This window comes from Drosophila novamexicana, unplaced genomic scaffold (assembly GCF_003285875.2).
Source record: "Drosophila novamexicana strain 15010-1031.04,08,12 unplaced genomic scaffold, DnovRS2.1 tig00004554-arrow-pilon, whole genome shotgun sequence".
Classification (NCBI taxonomy): domain Eukaryota; kingdom Metazoa; phylum Arthropoda; class Insecta; order Diptera; family Drosophilidae; genus Drosophila; species Drosophila novamexicana.
In genome coordinates, this window is record NW_020825051.1 from 5453272 (window position 1) to 5471923 (window position 18652).

General features: G+C 42.7%; 8 protein-coding genes across 9 annotated transcripts; 5 read left to right on the top strand and 3 right to left on the bottom strand.

The window, feature by feature from the left end:
* Positions 1–86: 86 nt before the first annotated feature.
* On the top strand, positions 87–1057 carry LOC115769568. The gene has a single exon (XM_030714424.1). It carries the CDS (start codon positions 295–297, stop codon positions 1054–1056), a length of 762 nt encoding a protein of 253 aa, XP_030570284.1. The 5' UTR covers positions 87–294; the 3' UTR covers position 1057.
* Positions 1058–2021: 964 nt separating this feature from the next.
* On the bottom strand, positions 2022–4194 carry LOC115769328 (tRNA (guanine(37)-N1)-methyltransferase). The gene is made up of 3 exons (XM_030714066.1): positions 4141–4194; positions 2325–2508; positions 2022–2256 (listed from the first exon to the last, which is right to left on the bottom strand). The coding sequence occupies exons 2-3, from the start codon at positions 2499–2501 to the stop codon at positions 2083–2085; spliced, it is 351 nt and encodes a 116-aa protein (XP_030569926.1). The 5' UTR covers positions 2502–2508; positions 4141–4194; the 3' UTR covers positions 2022–2082.
* On the bottom strand, positions 2526–4119 carry LOC115769324 (tRNA (guanine(37)-N1)-methyltransferase). Its single transcript, XM_030714060.1, has one exon. The coding sequence runs from the start codon at positions 3976–3978 to the stop codon at positions 2569–2571; it is 1410 nt and encodes a 469-aa protein (XP_030569920.1). The 5' UTR covers positions 3979–4119; the 3' UTR covers positions 2526–2568.
* A 53-nt stretch (positions 4195–4247) lies between the features above and the next one.
* Positions 4248–5728, top strand: LOC115769325. The gene is made up of 4 exons (XM_030714061.1): positions 4248–4338; positions 4389–4504; positions 4565–4752; positions 4812–5728. The coding sequence occupies exons 1-4, from the start codon at positions 4283–4285 to the stop codon at positions 5634–5636; spliced, it is 1185 nt and encodes a 394-aa protein (XP_030569921.1). The 5' UTR covers positions 4248–4282; the 3' UTR covers positions 5637–5728.
* Positions 5729–5760: 32 nt separating this feature from the next.
* Positions 5761–6675, top strand: LOC115769327 (adenylate kinase isoenzyme 1-like). The gene is made up of 4 exons (XM_030714065.1): positions 5761–5857; positions 5920–6039; positions 6103–6245; positions 6300–6675. The coding sequence occupies exons 1-4, from the start codon at positions 5855–5857 to the stop codon at positions 6598–6600; spliced, it is 567 nt and encodes a 188-aa protein (XP_030569925.1). The 5' UTR covers positions 5761–5854; the 3' UTR covers positions 6601–6675.
* A 16-nt stretch (positions 6676–6691) lies between these two features.
* Positions 6692–11639, top strand: LOC115769326 (adenylate kinase isoenzyme 1-like). Of its 2 annotated transcripts, XM_030714063.1 has the most exons (5): positions 6692–7044; positions 10174–10257; positions 10531–10653; positions 10715–11092; positions 11233–11639. In XM_030714063.1, the coding sequence occupies exons 1-5, from the start codon at positions 7042–7044 to the stop codon at positions 11329–11331; spliced, it is 687 nt and encodes a 228-aa protein (XP_030569923.1). In that variant the 5' UTR covers positions 6692–7041; the 3' UTR covers positions 11332–11639. The 2 variants fall into 2 exon arrangements, with proteins under 2 accessions (XP_030569923.1, XP_030569924.1); XM_030714064.1 differs by lacking the exon at positions 10174–10257 and having other exon boundaries at positions 6697–7044.
* Positions 11640–12645: 1006 nt separating this feature from the next.
* LOC115769586 (brachyurin) lies at positions 12646–14282 on the bottom strand. Its single transcript, XM_030714462.1, has one exon. It carries the CDS (start codon positions 13728–13730, stop codon positions 12852–12854), a length of 879 nt encoding a protein of 292 aa, XP_030570322.1. The 5' UTR covers positions 13731–14282; the 3' UTR covers positions 12646–12851.
* Positions 14283–17248: 2966 nt separating this feature from the next.
* LOC115769585 (THO complex subunit 6) lies at positions 17249–18556 on the top strand. The gene is made up of 2 exons (XM_030714461.1): positions 17249–17543; positions 17603–18556. Exons 1-2 carry the CDS (start codon positions 17431–17433, stop codon positions 18543–18545), a joined length of 1056 nt encoding a protein of 351 aa, XP_030570321.1. The 5' UTR covers positions 17249–17430; the 3' UTR covers positions 18546–18556.
* Positions 18557–18652: the final 96 nt, after the last annotated feature.

The window sequence follows — 18652 nt, forward strand, 5'->3', positions numbered from 1 at the left end:
TGGATATTTTCGGCTCATTTACTTTTTACTTGAGAAATAAAGCACACAAAAACAATTACCCGGCGGCCATCAGTTAGTTCCGGTGAAACGCAAGATAATATATTATATCCAACTATAAACAGATCGAATCGGGTGACTTTCTTATCGGCAACGCGGACGACGACGTCTTCGCTTGTGTCAACAGAGGCTGCTGCGACAAAATCTCTGGACTTATCACAGCTGGGTAAACAGCTCAGGCGTCGCATAAAAAGCAGATGCTTCTATGGCCAAAAGCACACTCGTCCGAAATACGTAATGGCAGCTACATACGCCTGGTTCTTGCTGCTCTGCCTGGGAGGCTGCGGCCTGTGCGAGGCTGCAATCCGACCAGCTTTGGATGCGCCCGGCAATGGTGCAGTTGGACCCGTGGGACCGCCACCTAACCTGGCCCAGGATCTAATGGATATCTTTAACCTAATACAGTTCAAGCCCATGAATCAATTGTTTGTGCGCTATCTGCTCAACGATGCCCAGTTCCAGGCGTTTGTGCGCATTCTGAACAGCAATGCGGGCTTCATGGCACACTGGCGCCTGCTGGCCCAGCCGGAGGTTGTGCTCTTCCGGCAATGGGTCAACCAGCAGCTGTTGGCCTCGAGTGGCAAATTCGAGATGGAGGAGATCGAGGTGTGCATGACGCTGGTCAATCGCTATCCCTACTTGTCGGGCACCGTCTACGGCTGGCAGGGATTCCTTAACGAGCTGGAGATGTATTTTCCGCGCTACGCCATTAGTGCCCATATCCAGGCCAAGGTGCAACTGATGGGCATCTTCGCGCAGTTCTATCAGCGTCTGGGCGCCCTGAAGGTCGTCTACGATCGTTGGGTGGCCCTGCCCGCCACACAGGCGGTGCTCGCCCAGCTTCAGGCGGAGGGCATAGACACCACACAGCTGGATACCATAATCCGTGAACTGTTTGGCTGGCAGGCTACCAACGGAACAGCTACGACCCTGCCCTCGCCCACGCCCACTGTGCCGTCTGGCGCTGTCGTGATGCCTGGAGGCTCACTAATCCTCTAACTAAGATGGCCCATGTCCATATGTATATTTCCATTTGTACATCAATATATATGAAAATATGTACTTACCCAAAAAATTGCATCCAATAGCAGGAGAGAACAGTCCTTTATATATGCGCATCACTGAAAAAAAAAACAGAAGTATGAAGTTAGTTTATCAATCATGCATACGTGTATGCATGCATATGTGCATGCGTACATGTACGCATATCTGCATGCGTGCATACAAGAATACGTGCATGCGTGTATACAAGAATACGTGCATGCGTGCATACAAGAAAACGTGCATGCGTGCATACAAGAAAACGTGCATGCGTACATGTAAGCATATGTGCATACATACGTTCATGCGTACATACATACGTGCATGCGTACATACATACGTGCATGCGTAGATACATATATACGTGCATGCATACATACTGACATGTATATATATATGCATGCACGCATATGCATTACACACATACATACATGCTTACATACACACACACACTTACTTACATACTTATTAGCACACACATTTATATACTAACACCACTTTTTAACACAACACAAACACACAACACTTGTAAGAAAGGCATGGAAGCCTGCCAGTCTTACTTGAATTTTTGAGAATCGAGGAGGAGGGCAGCATTTCAACAGACGTTATTTTCAAATGAACAGCGCAGTGGGAAGTAAACTTGTACTGCGTTTGCTGTAGGAAAACTTTCAGGCAAACACACGCACATACGTACATGCATCATACACACATACAGACATGCGCACATACATACATACATATATACATACAAACATACAAAGTATGATTATCATTTTTTTAAATTTTGCAGCGAAGCAGGGGGAGTTATCAAAGAAATTAAATAAAGTTGATCTGCGTTTGGTATAATAGAATATGCGTGTTGGGTATTACCCGGCATTGCCCGGGCCAGTCAGGACACATAGCTTTATATATATTGATACATATATTTATGTAATCTTTGAACTAACAGAACTAACAAATTGCATTTATTTAATCGAACGCTGTTCAGAACTTGAGCTTGCCCAAAGTATCGGAGACTTTGGTAGCATTGGCCGCCGGCTTTTTTTTGTTCTTAATGGGCGTGGCTGCCGGCTTGGGCTTCTTTACGACCATATCCTTGTGAAGCACCTTGAGTGTGGCATCCACCTTCTCCTGCTTGGCTTTGACTGTCTCTTTGATCTGAAAATATTGAGGTTGGTTTAGGTTTGGAATGCCTGTTGGGGTTGGGAATTTGTCGCTTTCTTCACCTGCTTCAGCTTGCCCTGGACTTCCTTGGGCTTCTTCTTGCCCTTGTTGTTGGCCACCTTGAAAACGTTCTTTGACTTTTTGGACTTATTTAGAGCCGGCTTGGCAGCCGCCTTGCCTGCAGCTGCTCCAGCTGCCGCTCCTGCTCCCTTCTTAGCATTGGCCTTGTTGCGTCCCATGGCGAAGCTGCAAATACAAAGGAGAAACGCGTTTTTTTTGTACATAAAAACTTTATTGTTCATTTGATCAAACACATTTCACTTTTGTGGCTGCTGCTGTCGCTACGTGTTCCTTCTCCTCCTCCTCCTCTGCAGGACAGGGACGCTTGCGCAATGTCTGCTTTGATGTGGTCAGCAGCGTTCGGTTCAGGCTGAAGGTTACTCTGTACATATCCTTGTTGGGCGCCACATTGCGCACAAAACTGATGCACTGCAGCTCGTCGCCCAACACTGCGCCCAGATTGCTTTCCACCAGCTGCTGCACCAGGATCTTGGTGTTCTCTCCCTTGGCAAAGGAATAAACATGCACTTGCGGATAGTTGAGGCTCGCTGGCAGCTCGGCCAGCTCTTCAACTGTGTACAAGCCGCGAAATGCATCCAGAAATTCAACAGCCATTGCCGGAAGATTCATGGTAATATGGATACTATAGGGCGTGGCTGCTGGGGTGCGCCAACGCTCCAGCAAATCCTCACGCAGCTCCTGGAGTATAAACTCCCGGCCGTCCTTGTTGTACATCTTGATGTGCGCCAGACACTTGTTGCGCTTGGCATTGTGCTGCAGCCAGTGATAGCTGACGGGATTTAGATCGTTGGCCAGCACCTGGCAGCGCTTCTTGGCTGCTGGTACGCTGAAAGGGCCAACGCCAGCAAAAACATCGTACAGGACATCGTTTGGCTGCAGCAGCTTGACAATGCGCTCGTGCTCGGTGGACAGACGTGGATTCCAATACACCTTGGAAAAGTCAAACTCAAAGGGTATGCCGTTCTCTTTGGTCTCCACCTGATACTCCGGCTCTCCGCATATTAGCTCCAGCTGAAAGTTGCGGTAGGTGTTGTCAATGGAGGCTGCCTTGTTGACCACGGTGCGGCAGTTGGGCAGCTTGTCGCGCAGCACCTCTCCAATGAGCTGTTTGTAGGGCAGCAGATGATCGCGCAGGTTCAAGTGCACAATATGGCCAATGCGTGAAAAGGAGGAGAGTCCCTCCTCGTCAGCTGGCAGGACGCTCTTCAATATTTCATTGGCGCTCCAATTCTCGTAGCTCAGCTCGAGCTCCGCGTGGCAGAAATTCTCTGACGTCACCTGCTGCTGCTCCAGCTCCGCAGTTGGCAGCGATTGCCAGCTCTTGACGGGCAATGGATGCAACAGAATTTCACGCTCATTTTCTAAGGCACGCACCGGCTGCAGATGCTCCATTTTGAGCAGCAGCTTTTTCACCAGCGGAATCACACGCTGCACCTGCGATTCGGGCACTCTCAGCCTGGGAATTTGCACGCGTTTTTGAAACTCCGCGCGCTGCAGCACAGTCATGCCGCGCACCGAGGCAGGCGGCAGCAGCTCCGTGCAGTCCATGCTGCGATAATAGTGGCGCAAGCGTTTGGTTATTATCAGCAAGTTGAAGGCTTTGGTAGGGGGAGGCCTGGTGACCACGGAAAACATCAAAAAACGTGCATATAAGAGAGACACTCTCGTTGGTACAGTTTTACGCGCTTTGTGGTTGTTTTAGTTTATGTCAACAAACAGCAATTGAGCAGTTGTGCATCACCCAACACAAATTAACATTCAGTTTCTTTCAAAAACACAATTATCAATGAAAATTACCTTAATTCGTAGATATTGCAACGGGAGCGAAAATAAGTGAACTATATAGTTGCTTGGAACTAGAGAACTAGCTCCGCTTGCGCAGGTTCTGTTGCAATTGGTCTGGCAACGCCGCAGAAAACAGCTGTTTTCGGCTTGTAAAATGAGCAGCGCGCCAGCAAATGTGATTGAAATTAAACCAAAAACCGAGTATTTAAGGTGAGTTATCAATTATATTAACATAAACATTACTGCAAAAGTATATTTAGTGCTGCAGAGCTTATTGCGCAACGTCATGCTGAAGCTGAAACCCCGCATAACGGACTCAAACGAACCAGCATCGAAGGCAGCGCAGCCGAACAAGAGGAACTGAAAAATGCCTATGGTAAGCATGCGCATAATTTATTAATTGCATTAAGTTATAAATATCTTTATAATATTGCAGCTAATTTGCGTCGCCAATTGTCCGCTAGGCGCATCGAGCGACAAGCGGGACGCGCCATAGCTGTTTGGCGCCACGATCAACAGGCAGTCGAAGTGCTGCGCAAAGATGGCAAATTTGAGAGCTTTGGCTACAGCCAACATGGCAAATTCTATTTGGAATATTACGAGGCTTTATTTTTGCTGGAATTAGTGTGTATACTATGAAAATATTGTTTTGATTTTGATCATGTCATGTTGTATTAACGCAGAACCGCCTTCAACTGGAGTACTGCGATATGATTGTGTCCGTGGAGCAGGCCTACGTGCTGCTGCTTGGCGAGGCAGCTAGCGACAAGTACAACAATTATTTGGTATACTCGGCATTGTCTCGTGCTGGCTATATAGTTGTCAAGCATCAAGCTGCCTGCCCAGCGGCACAGACAACTTCAACTAGCTCGGTTACAAGCGAGGACTGTATTTGGGCTCTGTTGGAGGAGGCTTTGGGCAATAAACCTGTGCCGGCTCACATCAAATCATCCGTGTCTTTTAATGCCACGCAGGCGCGCATGGCGGAGCTGAAGCAGCAGATAATAAGCCAGACAACGGCTATCACAGATGAGAACGGCATGGAGAGTGATCTGCAAAGCAACTTTATATTTGAGACGCGCAAACGCAGAGCTCAGTCAGAGCCGCAAGAGGAGATGGCCAGTAAAAGAGCACATACATCAAGCAAAAGCCTCGTTGATAATCTTAAAGCGGAGGCAAGCTATGCAAAATTTCAGCAAATCTTCCAAAAATTGGACATAGTGCAGCTGCAAGGCGCCGACTACGACAGCGATCAAGATGCAAGATTGCGCAGTTTTAAGATCACCTTCGATTTACATATGCACAACGAGGGTTTCAGACGCAGTGCGCCAAAGGGGCCCACTTTCAGCGTGGTTATTCTACCCCCCGGTGAGCCATTTCCCACACACAACGAGATCCTCAAATGTCAGCGCCAGCAGCAGCAGGCGGAGCACACCGCGCCGCTGCTCGTCATATCCGTTAGCGAATCAAAACAAATACAGGCGTTTATTTATTATATCAGCTGCTGATTGCTCAGATAGCTCAATCAATTGTGTATATATAATTGTTAGCTAATTTATATGCGAGTCAATAAAATGCGCCACAATTAATATACAACGAACGTACAATGTGTACGCTGTTAAAGCCTAATATATCAGAAATATGTCATATTTCGTTCAAACTTTTCCAAATATATAAAAACTTCTAAAACTTTTTGGCTGTACCTAACCAAAATTGCCAACTAGCCATGGTAAATGTATAATTAAATGATATGCGTACATAAATTATATATGCATTTACCTATCCTTGCAGAATGTACCAATTGTATGGATTACGGGTGGACCAAGCAGCGGCAAGACGACTCTAGCGCAGAATATAGTTCAGAAATATGGCTACAAGCATGTGGATATCAACGCAATGGTAGAGCACGAGGCAAGATATATACATATATATATAGACTTATACATTCCAGTCTTAGCATGAAAATTTACGCAGATTGAAGCCGAATCGGAGCAGGGCAATCAATTTGCTGCAACAGTCAATGATGCCCAAGTGGTGCCTTTGGGGGATATCATACTGCAGGTGGAGTCGGATATAATGGGCAACAGAAGCGGCGTTAGAGGCTTTGTCATTGACGGGTAACTGAAACACAAGCCCTACAGAAACCCCATTTAAAAAACCTATATACACAGCTATCCGCAAAATCAAGAGGATGCCAATTTGTTGGAGCAGCGCATTGGCTCGCCGGACTTGATAATTGCACTGGATGTGGGCCAGGAGACGCTTGAAACGCGTCGCTCCGCCCAGGGTGCACGACCCAGCATAACGGCTCACATGTATCAGCTTAATATGCAGGCCATACTGGAACAATATGGCAGCAAAACCCTGCAAATTAACGGGGATCGCGATGCCTATGCTGTCTTCGAAGAAGTTATACCCAACCTGGAGGTACTGGACAGGAGGGGCGAATCTCACATATCAATGGGCCCATAGGCACGACAATATGTTGGATACATTGCCATATTAATCAAAATTGATAGCTTTAATAATATACATTTGGAAACTTGAAAAGTATTGTTAGTTCGTTTTTTTTTTAATACACTTTTCTACACACGCACCACAGTACGCGGCAGCGATAAGCGACAAAGCTCAACCAAAGCTGCATGGCATTAGCTTTTCGAAACCGTTAGCGAAAGCTTTACACTCAGTCGCTCTCGACACACGCTGCATTAAGGGTGGAAATTCGCCATAACGGAAAAGAATTGGCCGCAACACAAAAGAAAAACAAATCAAAATCAAGAACACCGAAATTCTGTGCAAGTTAACAACAACAACAACAAGCTTTAGCAGCGACTCTTACACTCGAAGCATTTCGCGATTTATTTAGCAAAACGCCCGCATCAGCGCCTCATATACCTTATATTATACATCATCATGGTGAGTATGTGTGTGTGCGTGTGTGTGTGTACTAGTTTATTTCTCTATAAACAATTTGTGGCTTTCACTTTGATTTGAAATTGTTTGCGTTACCACAACCAACAGAAACGCGAACGAACGATTGTTTAGATAGATTAGGGTGTAGGGCAATCCTCGGCACGATTGACCTTCGGACCCGCTCAAAGCTCTGGCTCTACATCGCTACCCACTTGACCTTGTGCAATTTCTACTGAGCACTTAGAAACAAACAAGCAAACAAACAAATTTACATACTTACATACATGCGTACAAGCCGTTTGCTTGGGTTTGCGCGGCATCAGCTGTTAGCTGTAAATACGAAGAGGCGAGCCGGTTACCAGTGTGCCCGTTTTGTGTGCCTGTGAAATTCCCACAACAACAACAGCAAAAATAACTGGCCAAAAAAGCAACAATAGAAACAAACAAGAAAGAACTGTTAACTTTGGCTCGCCGAAGTTTGAATACCCTTGCAAATACGGAGAAACATTTCGTATATAGTCCCAAGTTGATAAGATTTTGTTTATATGCTTGGTTAAGCTCGTAAATGCCAAATTTGGACAGTTATAAAAAACTTATTCGTATAAGAAGGGAAATTTGACCAATTCTTTTTTTCGGAGCTTTACGATTTAATGGCCTGAATTTGATAAGATATTGCGCATATTTAAGGAGCATAGATATCTTAAATAATAAAAAAGTTAGTTATATTATTCGATCCATGAGGTTAATAACAATCTATAGATTTCTTATAAGTTAGAGAAATCTTCTTCTTCCATGCGTTACACATTTCGTGACAAACTTCAATTGCCCGCTGCATGGCTATAAAAATAACTGAGTCAAAAAATTAACAACTGAAAAGGCCAATAAAAAACAAAAACAAAACAAAAACAAAAATTTCACATTCCAAGCCAGGCGAATTTTTGACGTCAAAGTCCAAAGATTTGCATAAAATTATCGACAGGTTAAAGCTGGCGGCACAGGAATTTCTGGCGGGGCTTGATTCATTAGCGAGAATCTGTTTATTGTGGCTACCCGAACTAGTCAGTCATCATTATGGCGATGGCGACTCCAAGCCGGAGTTTTTTTCACTCTTCTGTTTGTTAGTTTGGGCTTTGGTTAGTTGAATATTGTTTAAACGACGGCGACGACGACACAATGTCGCGACGCATGGAATTTTTGCACTAAAAATATATATATGTACGTAAATCAACAAAATAGTCGGCTATAATAAAAATTCCTTTAGTTCCGTTTGGGTTTCAAGTGTGTGTGTGTGTCTGTGTGTGCGCTCGCGGGTTTTTAAAACTTAAGCACACTTGTTGGGAATTTCAACAACTGTTCTATAAAATATTTAAGTGTAACACGCGTCTAAGGAACTGAATCGATACCAAAACCCCGTCGTATCCCTGCAAATGTCATTCATAGGTCGCTGAACCAATACACGAAAAACAAATCTTAACAACTTACGTAAATGCCATTGAAAAACATAAATTTCTCACACACAACTAACAAAAACGAAAAAAAAAAAGAAAATGCTTTGAAAATTGTGAGAATTTGTGAAAAAGAACTCGTGCGAGATTAAGAGCAACAAAATTTATGCGCTACAAATACAATAAGTGTTAATATTTATGAGGAAAAAACAACCTGCACGGCCCCCAAATTCATTCATGTGGTTTCCCTTCCTCTCGCCCTCTCTTTCTATACTATATATATATTTTCTTTAATTCCTGAACGAATTGTTCGTTAGGTGCGACAATGCGGAACAGTCGAAACGACAACAGGGGGGCCATATATAATATATATATGTATATAGAGAGAGAGAGAGAGAGAGAGGGTAATATTAATATACAAAAATTCTACGCCTACACAAGCTAGATTCCCATGGGCCTAACTGTAGTTTGGGCAGCAATAAAACAAATTTTATTTGTTTATAAAATTTGATTTGTGCGCCAGATCAGAGCAAGAGTTTTCTGCGATTTACGCCATAAACTGGTAGGCAAAATCTATGGGGCGTTAATTGAGTCGAAATCTAGATTGGATAAATACCAGATCTAAATAGAACATTACCCCAATATTATATATATATATATATACATATAGTTAAATGCGTTCAAGATCAATGTCAATTGGCGCCTTACAATTTATGAACACACGCACACTCGCATTTGTACAATCTATATATAGTATATTGTACAGATATATATATATAAATATATTTGTATATATAGAACTTTTTGAAGGCTGCACTAATTTTGTGTATTTGAAAGTTGGCGGCAAACATTTTGTTTTTGGCATAATGCCAGCAAAACTAATAACTATAATTTAACTATATACTAAGTATACACACCCTATACTATCTAGTTATTTAGTCTAGATTATGAGGTTTTTACGCTGTCAAAATAGATGAACCCATCAATTACTTTGACTTGACTTTCTATAACTATAATATATAGCTAGAAATTCGTGTTTGATTGAATTGAGCTCTTAGCATAGTTTGTATTTGAAGAGTTAGGTATTTCTTGTTTGGAATAATAATTCTTGGATTGGGTAGCATTCTCTATAATCCTTCATCTTAATCAGGGAAAAAAACTTTTTAGTTGAATAGAGCCTTAAAATCTACAAATGCTTTATAAGTTCTTTAAAGCTCTACAACTTTCATAGTTTGTTTAATTAAGACAATTTGAAGGGATTATATTTTAATAAATAGATATTTCTTTTTTTGGAGAATTAACCTGGGATCGGGAGAGATATTAGAGATATTTTTGGGTGGGCTTCTCTAGAATCCTTCATCGAAATCAAGCAAAAAAAAGGTTTAATACAGTTGATAAATCTAATTCTTTAGAAAGTCTATAAAATTCTACCTCCTTCATAGTTTGCTTAATTAAGAGAATTTAAACTGATTATGGTTTTTTTGTTTCCTAGATTGATTCTTAAATAAAAAATGTTGCACGTGTTAGCGTTAACCTTTTTTATTTTTGTTTTTATTTGTTATTTGTTAAATTCCAATTTTAAAATTGGAATAATTAATCAATGAACTTGTGAAGCTATCAAAACCTACAGCCCATGCAATTGATACGTACTTGCCTCTCTGCCTATATTCACGTTCCATTTGTGTAGTTATTTATGTGTCACCAAATGGCCATGAAGAAGGAGGCCCAAGAGAAACTGAAAGCGGAGCAGCTGCGCAGGGCGCAAGCCGTTGTAAGTAGCCCCCGGGATGACCGTGTCCTTTGGGCATTAAATACCACGATTATCTATTGATGTACCATATATGGCATGCACTGTGGCGGCTGAAAATTACAAAAATAAATTATGAAAAATTCAAAACAAAACAATTCTAGATACTCTGCTCCATTTAACTCGACTAAGGCTTACATCCAATCTGTGAACACTAACTTGGCTAATTGCTGTTGTGCCCGTCTGGCTATTTGGCTCCTACTAATCCGACACGCCTTTGCTGCTATTCTCTTACAGTCTGACATACCCATCATCTGGATTCTGGGCGGACCTGGCTGCGGCAAGGGCACCCAATGCGCCAAGATCGTGGAGAAATATGGCTTCACGCATCTGAGCAGCGGCGATTTGTTGCGCGAGGAGGTAAGATTCGAGTTGCATCTACAGCAGAGTTTCTCAAGCTACGCTCTTTAATCCCACACAGGTGGCCTCTGGCTCGGACAAGGGTCGGCAGCTGCAGGAGATCATGACGAGTGGCGGTCTGGTGCCCAATGCGGAGGTGCTCTCGCTGCTGAACGCGGCCGTGACCCGGACCAAGGGCATCTCCAAAGGCTTTCTCATCGATGGCTATCCACGCGAGAAGAACCAGGGCATTGAATTCGAGCAGAAAATTGCGCCCGCCGACCTGGCCCTCTATTTCGATTGCTCCGAGGACACAATGCTGAAGCGCATCCTGGCACGCGCCAATGCCGCCGAAGTGAAGCGCGCCGACGACAACGAGGCGACGATCCGTTCCCGCTTGCAAACCTTCAAGCTCAACACCAGCGCCATACTGGAACTATATGCTGATAAAACCATGACGGTAACTATATAACTCGGGACTGCAAATCCGACTCGAACTTGTTCCAAATAGGGTTAGATAAATGAAGGGATCGGGATGCAGTCCCAATTTAACTATATATTCGCATTATATACACACTCACAATTGCTTTCATTTTCCAGATTAATGCCGAGCGTGATGTGGAAGACATCTTCATGGAGGTGGTGGAGGTCATCGATTGCGTGCTCCAAAAAAAGCAGCGAGCTGCTAAAGTTTGTTAAACGATTCCACGTGAAGGAATTTATTTGAATAGCAACACTTTAGAACCTAAAACCTGCACGAAATCCGCACAAATCAAAGCTAAACACCAAAAATATAAGTAAATCTTAGTCGAATAACTTTGTTTATCTAATCAAAAGGCCCGATTGTGTCCAGGCCAGGCCCAAGAGCTTTAGCTACAATTATAGCCGGTCAAGTGCTTTAAGTAAACATTAGTTTACGCAAAAATCTATCAGAATTAAGAAACACAACAACAACAACAAAATCACTCAAAATCTACACGACAATAAAGTTTATGTGAAAAAAAAAACCAATTGCAATTTACTTAAATTGAACTTTTTAGTACAGCTCATTAATTTATGAAATGCAAATAGGTTTTGCTTAAGTTCGAATCACGTTTGGTTTTTAGTTAAACTAATTAGCTAGTTATATGTAAGAGTCAATAGAGAACTCAAGGGCAGAGAACCTCACGTTCAATTACCTTGACTTGTGAGCGCCACGTGCTCAAATTAGTAAAGATAACCAGTTTGTTGATATCTACTATAAATGTAGAAAATATTGAATATATATTTTATAAAGATGCAGCTCTTGAGATTCTGAAGAGTTTCTTGCACTTTGAACTCCTTGAACTCTTTTATAGGATGTTGTGCAACGCATTCATACAAATTTCCCCAGCCGGAATGACTAAGCACCTTAAGATTTATGTGAAAGTATATAAGAATATATATATATATACTATATGTAGAGATTTGTGATTGATATCAATGAATAAATCAGCGTACGTCATCTTTTAAATAAATAACGAATCAGGTGCTCGAGCTTTAGCATAGAATCGAACTGACATAATTTATGACAGAACAATAACAAAAAGTAGGAAAAAAAAAACTGAAAGTCATAGCAGAAGCAAACTCCAAGCGAATGGAATCATCTGCCTTCTATCACGGAACTGCGTCATCCGACAAAGTGGCCACAACTGGAGTGGACCTCGAGGTTCTCGAGAGTGGCTGGAGCTCAAGTGTTAAGTAAATACTTAGATGAATAGTTGGGCACAGAGACGGGCATTATGTAAGGGCCATGGGCAAAAGATTTAGCTTAGGTGAAAATTAACGTATCATCGACGTAAAAGTTTGGATCCAAGCGGGAATTCCGTTTGCCAAAAAGTCAGCATGACTTCAACAAAAAAGAAAGACAACAACAAATCGTGAAGATTGGGCGGGTTTTTTTGTTTTTGTTTCAAATGCTTTCGGTTCAATTTTTATTTTGTTCGCATACTTTTTTTTTGTTTGCTTTCTTTTTTGATTTTTTCAACTTTGGACTTACAATTAGAATAAATAATAGATATTTAAATAGTTATACACTAAGACAACAAAATTCATGCACAATTTGGAAATTAGCTAAGCGAGGGTGAGGGTGAGGGCGAGGGCGAGGGTGCAGGGGGCAGGGGAGTATTTACAAAATATCACAAAATATAAATTATAAAGCTAGACGATTCAGTCAAAGTTAAGATCACAAAGCACACAATCTAAATGAGATTATCATCCCGATAAACGTGCTGCGGCTGCTGCGGATGCTGTGGATGCCGTTGAGCCTGGGCCTGAGCCTGGCTGCCAATCTTGCTCTCGATCCAGTCCAGATAGTGGGTGACGCGCGTGAATCCGCCGGGAATGCTGGTGCGTTCGCAGCCGCCGCCACCCTCGCCGTCGGCGGGCCCGAAGCTGGTGATGCCCACCAATGTGTGCGTGCCCTTGAGCACCAGCGGGCCGCCGGAGTCGCCAGTGCAGACGGTCTCGTCCTTCAGGCCCTTGGCGCACAGCACGCCCGCCGTGACCACATCGTACTCCTCGGCGCATTCGGCATTGGAGATCACCTTCAGCTCGGTATACTGCATCGCATCCGAGTTGGTCATCTCGACCATGGCGCCCCAGCCACTGGCCACCACACTGCTGCCCGTAAACGGCTCCAGACGCTGCCTGCTGCCGGGCAGCGCCGCCGGCCGTATACGCGACGTAAAGGTCACTTCCTGCGGCAGCTTGACCAGCGCTATATCATTCGCCGCCGTCTCGGGATTGAAGCGTTCGTGCACTATGAACTTATTGGAGCGCAACACCAGGCCGCCCAGCTGCTCCGTGGCGTCCACGCTCCGCGTGCCCAGATAGACATCGAAATGTGTGACGCCCATGGTGCAGTGCCCAGCTGTGAGTACCCAGCGCTTGTCCAGCAATGTGCCGCCGCAGAGGATGCGTTTGCGCCACAGCTGTTTGCCGATGAGCATCACTTGGTAGGGGAACTTTTCGATATTGCCAAACTTGGCCTGGCCAATGGCATAGCCGGCGCTGGGCGCCAGCTGGCACAGCACGGCCAGCAGCAGGCCCAAACTGAGCCTCACACTCAATGTTGTCATTTTGTTGTCACTTGTTGTCACTTGTTGATAATGTTTATGTTGTTGTTGTTGTTGCTGTTTTTGTTGTTTTCACGTAATATGATTCACTTCACGAGTTTAGCGTATTTTGGTTGTGCTCGGCTCAAGCGTTCGCCTCGGTTTAAATCCATTCTGACGATGTCGTGATATTTTATAACAATTTCTTTGCCGGTTATCTGTCTGAGCCGCTGAGCCGCTGCGCGCTGAGAGAGATCAGACCCGGGAACCGGGCCCAGTCAGCATCTGGAGCCGCTCTTCGTCACGATGATCATGTTGATGACGATGACGACGTCGTCGTCGTTGTCGTCTGCTGCTGCTGCGGTAGCTTGTTATTATGACAGCAAACAAGTCGTAAAATCTTGTTTTAAAGTCGATCTCGTATCAGAAACAGCTCTTATCGTGCCTGGGTTCAAGTGCTTTCCTGTTCAGGCCAATTGCAATTGATCTTTGCCCAAGATTGTGCGTAATTTTCACAAATTCCAATTAGACAGTGAGAGCGAGAAAGAGGGAGAGAGCGCGAGAGAGAGGGAGGGAAAGAGAGATACGGGAGAACTGGTCTGCTGGCACGCAGAATTTCGTGATAAATTCGCTTTTAATTATGCAAACGCACATTTTTCAACAGTTTATGTTCAAAAAAACAATATGACAGTTTGTTTTTGTTTTCGAACTTTGCATTTTTTCTCTCTCATTTTTTGAAAGTGGCTAAAAAAAAAAACAACGCAACAACGGGAACTCCGCTTAATATTATTAACAGCTTATTTATTTATATATATATTTTTTTTGGCGCCATGTGCTTTTTTTTTTCATTTATTTATTAATTAATTAATTTACGTCTCAGTCTCAGTCTGAGTCGGAGTTGCCGAGAAATGTTGTTAATTTTGGGGCGCAACTTTCATGCGATTTTAAGCAGAATTCAAAGATGAATCTATATGTGGGTTTATGTTCTTCTTCTTCTTTTTTTTTTCGTTTGTTTTATAAACAAATAAACATGCAAATTAAGTTCTAGTTTTTAGTGGGCAACTTCTCGGCTTGACTCAAGAAATGTTTTTGTTTTGTATTTTCTATAAGTTTTCCAGTTTGTTGCTCAGCTGCGCAAAACCAAAAAAAAAAAAACCGAAATAAATAAAAATCAAGCCAATAATCAAATTGAAATGGAAGTTAATTGATTTGGCGCCAAGTTGGAATGTTGTTAATGAGAGAACCGCCGACGTCTATCGCATTAATTAAATGTACTAAATAAACAAATACCATAAAAACAATACAACAAAAATGTAACAGACAAAATATGTTTTTTTATTCTGTTCTAAAATGTCGTTGGGGGCATATAAAACTCTTTGGATTGATTCACACCTCGGCTGGGTAAACAGCTAAAACGAAAAATATGCAAATTCAATGGGGCATTAGGTGTGAAAATTACATCGAGAACTCGAGAATGCTTGACCCCGCCAATTGGCGTGGATGAGAAAACTTGAAATCGCAAAATATTTCATATACAGTCTAGAGTCTCGAGTCGAGTATCTGGTATTTGGCATTTCACTTCCCGTTCTCTATAGAGAATGGCCCAGGCCAATTCAGACACAAATTAGTTTTTCGGCACATCATAAAAACATACAGATATATATATATATATACATGTATATGTATATATTCATTATTCATTTGGTTGATCGAAATGCAATAAAAAACTGATTTTATTTCATTTGATTTAAGCTAATGGCAGCTCTGATTTAAGGGCAGAGAATTGTGTGCAAAATGCCACCGTCAGAAGCTGCAAGATTTATATTCGAAATTTTGATTTCAATTTTATGCAAATATCTTATCAGGGAAACACCCGACAGAGATTTGTTGTTGTCAGCAAAGTTCAGCGGCTCGAGACTGGCGCCAAAATGTTGTTTACCTTGCGAGAGAAAGTAGTTGGCCTTGACGAGACGTGAAGTCCAGAGGCAGTAAAAGAACCCTTGACATTGGAGCGGTGCATTAACCCACCGCCCCAAAAGGTTGCAATTCATTTGCCTTGGCTTAGACCCGCCCACAAAATGACCATAACAAATCGAACGAACGTTGACGTCAACCCACAGCGATTTATTTGATTTGAGCTAAACAAATTCACAAATCAAAAAAAACAAAAAAGAAACATTCCAAATCGAATGCGAATGATAAGCGTCAGCGAACGCGTAGAACCAGTAGTCGACGGCAGCTCCTCCCTTGTCCCGTATTCCCCAGATTAAAGACACATACGTTTGCTTTCCAAAAAATGAGTAAAATAAAATAAAATAAGAGATGTTTAAATACGTTGCGGCAAACTAGATCCGGTTAGGTTAGTTTCGTTTTATGCTGAAGCCAAATTCTAATTTCGTTAAAAGAGCAAAAACTAACAAGAACGGGGAAAGAAGAAAGAAACGGCAACAAACAAGTCAACGCTGTGAAAGATAGCCAAAGAGCTTGGGAATTCCCAAACAAAAAAGAAATAATTATAAAATACTGGGCCAATACCAATACCAAACTCCCATGACGATCCGTTTGGCTTGAGTGTAACAAACAAATTTCATACTCAAGATCGCGAAGCGTCGATCATTAGTCAAAGCAGATGATCTGGCCCGAAGGCAAAGAAATTGATTGGCGCCAGTTTTTTTTTTTCTTTAGCAAGTCTGGGATTTCCCAAAACCTGTGCGAATTGCTTATCAAGCGTATTAAATTCATTTAAAAGAAAGTCATTAATACAAATCAGTCAAATGAATTAGTTGGCCCCGTCGATTTTAGAATGCGTCAACTTCTCAGCTTGTACCAGATATTCAAAAGCTAATCAAACGAGATCGAAAACTAGATATTCACCCTCCATAGTTAAAGTTGGAAAACCGCATTTGGAAATGAGCGTGTGCTGGGGAGGCACAATTTTGAAGTTTACGACGTTTGTGGAATTTTTTCAGTGTAAACTTTGTTCTCGTTCAGTTGGTTTTTGCGGCAAATTGGCGCCGCCTAAAACGGATCGATAATTAATTATCGATCGGATCGCATATTATAATTAAAATTTGCATTTAAATTAGAGCTGTCACAATAATCGTCAATGGCATAACAACAATACAATTAGGCTGTTCAAAATCCAAATAAACAAATTAAATTATTCAGGCTTATAAATAAAACAGAACTTTAAAATGTACCCAGATTTGAGAGATTCCAATCAATTTGAAAAATTTAATGCTTGAACGATTACTAAATCATTGGCGCAAATGTCTTGTTTACAAAACGAAACATATAATTAGGTGAATAAACTAACTCGGGCTACCGAGAGATTGTTTTGCTTCACCTTTGCACATATTTCCCATGTCACTGAACTTTGCTTAAAATCAAAAGCGCATTTTTTCGGAACTGGATTCTGGATGAATTGATGGCAATAACACAAAAAAATGTAAAATTATTGTACATTTCCTTATTATTTCAAGTGACATGAAACAAGTGCATAAAGACACCGTTAATTAGAACTGGATAATTTTTGAAAATTTATTATGTCCCCAGTTCAGATTCGGCAAGGTTGCCACTAAGTTAAAAGTATCGATATATCGTTATTCTAACACAACCATGTATACTTAACAATCGATAGGCGGCACTCGATATTGTAAAGAACAGCCGGCATAATCACCGCGTTCTAGATTTTGTTACTCGGAAAATCATAAACAAACAAAAAATGAGGGAAAAAGATTTAAAACGTGCTTATAACAACGTTTTGGCTCAAACCATTTCGACATCACAGAAGTTCCTGTTTGCTGGCAATCTTTTTGGAGATATTTTTGTCCTCAGGTAGAGTTCTTCAGCTATTTAAGCACACAATTTCTAAGTTACACACAATTATGTTGCAGCTTAAGCGAGCTGGATAAGTCCACGGAGGAACCGCCCAATAAGCTACAGGTATTCTCACAGGGCAGCGATGTCGACGTCAATTGCCTCGCTTTCCATCGCGACTTTCTCATAGTAGGCGCCATTGGACTCATCTACGGCGTGCAGTGGGACGAGGAGGAGCAAACGTTGAGCACAAAACGTGCCTGGGAAATCAAAATACCCTTACAGGTGGATGCCGTTGAGGTGCCTGATGTCAACTCCTTCTGGCTATGCACCGAAACGGATACCCTGTACGCAGGCTGTGGCAATGGTGTAGTCTATCAAATTGATCTGGAGGATGGACGCATACAGCGCGAATATCGCGGTCACACGGACTATGTCCATTGCGTTGTCGGCCAACCGGATGGACGCATCTACTCTAGCGCCGAGGATGGCACTGTTCGACTCTGGAGCGACAAGCAAAAGGAACCCACAGCAATGATAGAGCCGTACAAAAATCCGCAACTGCTGCGTCCGGATTGGGGCAAGTGGATTGGTGCCGTGTCTGTCAACGATGACTGGCTTGTGTGCGGCGGCGGTCCACGTGCGGCCATTTGGCATCTGCGCTCTATGGAATGCACACGCGTTTTTTACTATCCCGGCCGCGTGCATGTGTGCGAATTTGTGGATGACACGGTGCTGATTGGCGGCGAACATAACCACGTACAGTTCTATACGATCAACGGCACGATGCAGGCTAACATTCCTGTCGAGCACACGGCCAGCTACTCTGCGGTGTGGCAAATGAGTCCCTTCAAGTTCATGTCGATTGCTGGCTTCAGCAACAAGTTGCACATACTGAAGGATTTTCACTTTCTCGATAGCAAAATTGAAATGTACGGCAATTTGCAGGGTGACGACGTGGAGAATGAAGAGGAGGAGCAGTATAATGACGAGGACGATGGCGAGAATGATACGTTTTAGCTTCCAAATGCAGGCACACACATATTTGTATATCACTAATTGTAAATACGCTTTTGTAAAGTGTGTTATAGAGGTTTTTTTCACATAAGACACAATTTTGTTTTGTG

Coding starts and splice junctions, on each gene's coding strand:
- LOC115769568 (XM_030714424.1), top strand. CDS start 295: ATGGCAGCTACATACGCCTGGTTCTTGCTGCTCTGCCTGGGAGGCTGC.
- LOC115769328 (XM_030714066.1), bottom strand. CDS start 2,501: ATGGGACGCAACAAGGCCAATGCTAAGAAGGGAGCAGGAGCGGCAGCT. Junction 2,257..2,324: donor TCCAGGGCAAGCTGAAGCAG/GTGAAGAAAGCG, acceptor CAATATTTTCAG/ATCAAAGAGACAGTCAAAGC.
- LOC115769324 (XM_030714060.1), bottom strand. CDS start 3,978: ATGTTTTCCGTGGTCACCAGGCCTCCCCCTACCAAAGCCTTCAACTTG.
- LOC115769325 (XM_030714061.1), top strand. CDS start 4,283: ATGAGCAGCGCGCCAGCAAATGTGATTGAAATTAAACCAAAAACCGAG. Junction 4,339..4,388: donor CCAAAAACCGAGTATTTAAG/GTGAGTTATCAA, acceptor AAGTATATTTAG/TGCTGCAGAGCTTATTGCGC. Junction 4,505..4,564: donor GGAACTGAAAAATGCCTATG/GTAAGCATGCGC, acceptor ATAATATTGCAG/CTAATTTGCGTCGCCAATTG.
- LOC115769327 (XM_030714065.1), top strand. Junction 6,040..6,102: donor ACGCAATGGTAGAGCACGAG/GCAAGATATATA, acceptor AAATTTACGCAG/ATTGAAGCCGAATCGGAGCA. Junction 6,246..6,299: donor AGAGGCTTTGTCATTGACGG/GTAACTGAAACA, acceptor CTATATACACAG/CTATCCGCAAAATCAAGAGG.
- LOC115769326 (XM_030714063.1), top strand. Junction 10,654..10,714: donor GCGATTTGTTGCGCGAGGAG/GTAAGATTCGAG, acceptor AATCCCACACAG/GTGGCCTCTGGCTCGGACAA. Junction 11,093..11,232: donor ATGCTGATAAAACCATGACG/GTAACTATATAA, acceptor TTCATTTTCCAG/ATTAATGCCGAGCGTGATGT.
- LOC115769586 (XM_030714462.1), bottom strand. CDS start 13,730: ATGACAACATTGAGTGTGAGGCTCAGTTTGGGCCTGCTGCTGGCCGTG.
- LOC115769585 (XM_030714461.1), top strand. CDS start 17,431: ATGAGGGAAAAAGATTTAAAACGTGCTTATAACAACGTTTTGGCTCAA. Junction 17,544..17,602: donor GGAGATATTTTTGTCCTCAG/GTAGAGTTCTTC, acceptor ATTATGTTGCAG/CTTAAGCGAGCTGGATAAGT.